This window comes from Lithobates pipiens, unplaced genomic scaffold, assembly GCF_037356315.1.
Source record: "Lithobates pipiens isolate NorthernLeopardFrog02 unplaced genomic scaffold, aLitPip1_a1.2 Scaffold_16, whole genome shotgun sequence".
Classification (NCBI taxonomy): domain Eukaryota; kingdom Metazoa; phylum Chordata; class Amphibia; order Anura; family Ranidae; genus Lithobates; species Lithobates pipiens.
In genome coordinates, this window is record NW_027507748.1 from 563,291,735 (window position 1) to 563,297,605 (window position 5,871).

The 5,871-nt window shown below is 35.8% G+C and overlaps 1 protein-coding gene across 1 annotated transcript; it reads right to left on the minus strand.

Annotated features, from left to right (window-relative positions):
- Positions 1–970: 970 nt before the first annotated feature.
- Positions 971–5,608, minus strand: LOC143984454 (transcription factor Sp5-like). The gene is made up of 2 exons (XM_077484616.1): positions 5,473–5,608; positions 971–2,747 (listed from the first exon to the last, which is right to left on the minus strand). The coding sequence occupies exons 1-2, from the start codon at positions 5,524–5,526 to the stop codon at positions 1,764–1,766; spliced, it is 1,038 nt and encodes a 345-aa protein (XP_077340742.1). The 5' UTR covers positions 5,527–5,608; the 3' UTR covers positions 971–1,763.
- Positions 5,609–5,871: the final 263 nt, after the last annotated feature.

Sequence of the window (5,871 nt, forward strand, 5' to 3'; positions counted from 1 at the left end):
GCTGGATGCGATGCGAATTCAGCCATACTATCTGTATGGCTGAAATCGCATCGCACAGAGATCGCATGTGATGTGCACTGCGAATCACATCCGATCTCATACACCGCAGCAGTGTGAACCCAGCCTAAAGCTGGCCATATGCTATACATTTTTCTTATTCAATTTCCTATAGATTTACCTTCAACTACGTAATGCAAGGGCCTCCCTGGTTGCATAAAAAAACTGAAAGTGTTTAGGTTTGACCTCACATTATATGATTTTGGTAAATCTAAAGGAAAATTGTACAAGAAAAAAATTGTATAATGTATGGTCAGCTTTAGGCGAGTACTCCTGGGCTGTCATGAGTTTGGGTGCATTAGGTGTCTTATTCAAATGAATAGGCCGCCCTGATGCAATATACAAATGCACCACAACAGTGTGAACCCTGCATAACATTTTCAGGTGGAAAAAAAAAAATTATATATATATATATATATATATATATATATATATATATATATATATATTATATTTATATTTATTTATTTATTTATAATAATAATAATAATAATAATATACTGTTTAGGTCTGCTGTGACCAACATGCTTTAAAAAGGTTGCCAAGCAAAAAGATGCAACCAATGCAAAACCTCAGTCTATTGTATGCGTTTCCCCGTATCATAATAGCACAGCTTTAAAATTGAAATGGCTATAATAAATAAAATAATGTGCCACATTTCTAGTAGGTACAGATTTATAGCTGTATATGTGAATTAAGTTTCTTTGGATCTAGCAGACTGTATATGATGCATTTTATAACTTTGTGAATTGTAAAGGATAAAACGTCAGTGTACTGTGACCTGCTGGAAGAGTACATCATTCACACTATGGACTACATAAGCATTTGCACAGAATAAACCGTATGTATGCAGGGCAAAATAGTAAAATCACACTTAAGTGAAAAGATATCAAAATGCGACAACCAGAGGAAGTAAAAGGGATTTGTTTTTTTAATTTTTACAACCACACTGCAGAAACAGATCATTTACAAAACTGGCAAGAACAGTTATTTTAAACATATACAACCTTATATGTAAAATGAATGGCAGTATAAAGCGGTTTTTTCATTAAAATGTGGGGATGCATTAGATTAGGTCTTAAATGTTCTCAAGGTAGGAATAAAAGGTCTTCTTTTCAGACAAGATAGAACAAATGTCAAAAGTTACAAAGAACGTATTTAACACATTACAAAATTAAGATACAAAGTGCAGTGACCCATATAAACTCGTTTTTTTCATTACTTTAGTTGCAATTAAAGGTTAAAATTGGGTTGCTATGGGAACCTGCGTTTTAATATCATAATTTTTTTTTGCACTGCAATAATTAATAGGCCTGATAATATTGCACATTTCAATCTATATGCAAAAGCTGATGGAAATCAACCCAATAATAGATTTAAAGCCAAACAGTATGATTTCTGCCAAAAAATATATGTACACATGGGGTATGGGGATACTTTTCTTCTGCGACATAACATTTGTATAAATAATCTAAGCAAATTAATTTATCTTTTCATATGTATATTTTTTCACATATGCACTGTCCCCTTAATATGTAGGCTGCTGTGGTCATGGTTTAAATTCAGTTAAAAAAAAATACTTTACGTTGTCCTTGTCCATAATATAGGAAACTCAAGTAAATCTTAAAAAAAAAAAAAAAAGAGAGAAGTTAAAAGTCATGTTCTCCCTTTGTAATGGGCCAAAATGGGAGTGAAGAAAAGGACAGTCACTCTTTTTTAATGCTGTCTATAGATGGGCCTGCGCACTTCCCCTTTTTGTTTTGATGAGTTTTCGTATGTTTAGAAAGGTGATCGCTCCTCATAAACCTCTTTCCGCATTCTTGACACCCAAAACGTTTCTCCCCTGTATGAGTCCTTAGATGGCGCTGAAGCTCGTCAGATCTGGTGAAGCTCTTTCCACAGAAGACCCAATTGCAAATAAAAGGTCTCTCTCCAGCATGCCAGCGCAAATGGGCTTTGAGGTGTGAGGTCTTTCCATAAACTTTTCCACAACCTGGAAGATGGCAGATATGAAGCTTCTTTTTTCCAGGTTCTTCGTTGTTTGGAGAAGCTTGGCAGTTGGGGCACTTACACCTCCTACACCGTCTAGTTGAGCTTAGCAGAGTTTTAGAAGAGCTCTGGAGAAGTGCTGCAAGTTGAGGCTGTGGTCCCACCATCAAAGAGTTGGTCAAATGGAAGGAGTGAATGTTATTTGCGTTTGTTTGTTGAAAACTCCACCAGGTCTGTTCATCCATGTGTGCTGTGGGAATGTGTCTTTGGGTCATGGGTGTAGGGGTTTGCATAAAACCAGAGTAGTCCTGAGTCACAGAGTTTGTGTCTTGAAAATGATACGCAGGGTTAGTTGAAACTTGAGGTGCCAAAATCTTGACAGGAGACAAATCGAATGAATAAACATTTGGGTCAGCTGGAGGAGTCAGCGGCAGCTCGTGAGTTCCTACTGCCTGCATATGACCGTTATACTGAACTTTTGGGACGCTAAAAGTCATACCATGAGATCCCATTCCAGTACTGGGATTAATGTCATTGCCCCATAGAGGAAACATTGCTGGAGCTGCTCCAGCTGAACTGGAAGAGGACTGCGAGTAATCCCAATGGTTTGGTTTAGGTGCTATTACTGAGCGACAGGCTGAAGGGAATACGTTTAGTGTTGGAAAGGGGCCTGTGTCCGGGGAGGAGTTAGGGGTTCTATCCTAAAACACAAAAAGAGAAAACGTAAGATTACCGTGCTTGAAACATATGTAGAAAAAAAAAAAAAAAAAAAAAATATTAATCTTTCACTGCTCTGAATGCCCATTGTTCTGGCTGCTCTAAAAACAACAAAAGTTGATGGGGTAGGTTGCTATAGGTTACTGCACACCAATGCTTTCCACCTAATTATTAACTTCAACCACATAATCCAAAGAAAATTAGCTGAAACATTCCTTTTTATAGTAATCCATGAAAAGGAAAAAAAAATAATAAAAAATAAAAAAAAAATTAGAATATGGTATAATATCACCTTATCATTAAATGTTGTATGCCTGACATGAATAAATAGTCAATGTTATCACGTACATGACAGATACACACATACATGCATATTATTTTACTTGCTAAGATAGTCAGTAAATGGGTCCCGAAGGATTGCTAGAGGCTAAAGCTGCACTCGCATATTACAAGATAACTGTACCATCTGTGTGCAATTTCCTTTGAATTTGCCAACAATAAGTAGATGGGTGGGCCAATCTTTTCAAAGCAAGACAATCCACTCAGTCTATATACAATCAGGTAGGCCCTTAAGCTACAAAGTTGTTGGTAAATCTAAAAGGCGATTGTACAATCAGCGTGCAATTTGTGTGACCAGAGTTACGGTCCCAGAGCAACTAATAAAAAACACAGAAGCTTAAGCCTTTCCATATACTGTTTAGGCGAGCATCATAAATAGGATTTAATTGTTATCTATGGGGTATCTCCAGATTAGGAAATTGTTTTCACACTTCATGTATGCATATTACAAGTTAATATTAGGCGAGTAATAAAAACATGGATTCTAGACCTGCAGAATGCTCATTACAGACAACTAAAAGGGAAATATGTTTATGCATAGCAGGTACTCATCTCACTAGGTTTTACCATAGTGATCTATGGTCTACCGTCTGCAAAGTACTTTAGCACCACTTCTGCAAATACAACTTACTCTTCTAGACTGATAAAGCGTTTCTGATTTCACTACTACAATAACTTGTTATGAATAGATTAAATAAGCCATAATATCAGAAGAGAGTCATTTTATCTTTAGCTTTAAGAAACAATTCTTGCTGATCATTCTAAAAGCAGTAGTCAATAGGTTGGGTTTGATTTTTCAATGTTGTCTCCTATTGGGGCTGGAGGTTTCCCCACAAACCTTTATTACCAATACAAATCTATACAAGTTACATCATATTCTGAGATGTGTAATAAAACTGCAAAAAGTATGATCACACAACATCAAGTCAAAGCCAAGGCTATATTCTGTGCAGCAATTAAAAAAAAAAATATATGATCCAAATAAGAGCAGAGCACCTAAACGTTAATTCCCTTCACAACAGTTTTTTAAGACTGAAAGTGGTACATATAGTTTAACAAAAAACAATGAATATAGCAATGTTAAGCCATTATAAAACAATGTGATGGTTATAATAGCCTGCCTTATGCCAGTTGCTGAAACACATTCCTCCTGATAATAAAAAAAAAAAAAAAAACTAGAGTATAAACTGAACTGGATGGACCAGTGTCTATATTCAACCTTACCAACTAAGTTGAGTTGTTGCCTATAGCAACAAAAATGATTTATCCAAAGCCAATAAAAAATGAGCCTCAATAGGTCACCAGGAGCAAAAGCCAAGCAATCGTGTAAGCCCCACTATGTGTGAATTCCCTTTCTGGAGGCATAAGACTTGATTAGTTACAGATGACACAGACCTGAGAGTGGAGACTTGAGTGATTGAACTTCACTCCTACCAATACATCATGCTATTAGATAAGATATAAATAAAAAAAAAAAATGGGGAAGGAAAAAAAAAATACAATTCATCTACTGCTGCACTACTAAAACCAGCATGCCATGTTGAGGAATGTGAATATATTTAGGGTGCCAACTTGCTTTCGATTAAAATATCAAATGGTACACACACAGGAATACATTCAGGGCTCGGTCACACCATGTCTGCTTAGCTGTGCATTGATTAACACCAGCTCAACACAAGGACATATAGGAAACTATTGTTTTCTAATTGCCCTGTTCACACCATACAGGTGTGCTGCATAAAAATGCAGGGTCTCCTTTTTTTTTGTACAATACACAAAAAAAACGCGCATCAAAATCCTCCATTATCATAATAATAAAAATATTTAAATTTTGACCTTTCGTGTTGCCTATACAGAAAAAAGGTAGTTCAACTCACAGCAAGAAACAATTGTGTTTTGCATCTTCAGGTGTGTGAATTAACCCTTACACCAGTTAAGAATTACATTTTAAATGGGACAGACAAAAAGCAACCTATTTTTTCAGTGCTTTTTTTTCCCCCTTTCTTTAAAAATGATAGAGAGATTATATATATATATATATATATATATATATATATATATATATATATATATATATATATATATATACACAGTATAAATTGATATTAGTTAAATAATGGACTTTACTGTGAATCTCTCCCTGTGTCATTATCTTCCTCTCTCCTATCACCGGTCTTAAAGGACTTTCCCTTTAAGGAGCAGGTAAAAGGAAATAGCTAATACCTGCGTCTGATAAGAAGTGCAATGCAATTAAATAGTGTGAATACAATTTAGCAAAAACAAAGAAAAAAAATAAATAAAAAAGTTTTTTGGGTATATAGATTAAAAAAAATAAACCACATATCTGAATGACAAGCAATGGTTTCTTACCTGTAAATAAGCCTGTAAAGTGTTCTCTCTATTAAGTAGGACCAGGGAAGCCATGAGGTTGATCCTGCAGTTAGTGGCAGCTTTTAGTGGATCCTATCATCCCCTCCCCAAATCACAACTAGATGATTCTGTCTTCCCAAACTCTCACCCACTGTTTGATCCTGCACAGTGCAAACTTTTTTTTTTTTTGAGACTAGCCGTCAGCCAATCAGGAGTGTGTGTTTGGGTTGTCTTTGATGTGAGGAAGCTAACCAATCATTAAAATAGATTGAACCGTTTTTCAAAGCAGGGTCTAGTTGAATCTTCCTTTAAATGCACAGACCTCCTGCTGCTGGTGTCTGTTATGTATGCATATGGAGGGCTCTGCTGCTATCAGAATGTATACAGAGGTTTTGTGGG

Coding starts and splice junctions, on each gene's coding strand:
- LOC143984454 (XM_077484616.1), bottom strand. CDS start 5,526: ATGGCTTCCCTGGTCCTACTTAATAGAGAGAACACTTTACAGGCTTAT. Junction 2,748..5,472: donor CTTTACAGGCTTATTTACAG/GTAAGAAACCAT, acceptor TTTGTGTTTTAG/GATAGAACCCCTAACTCCTC.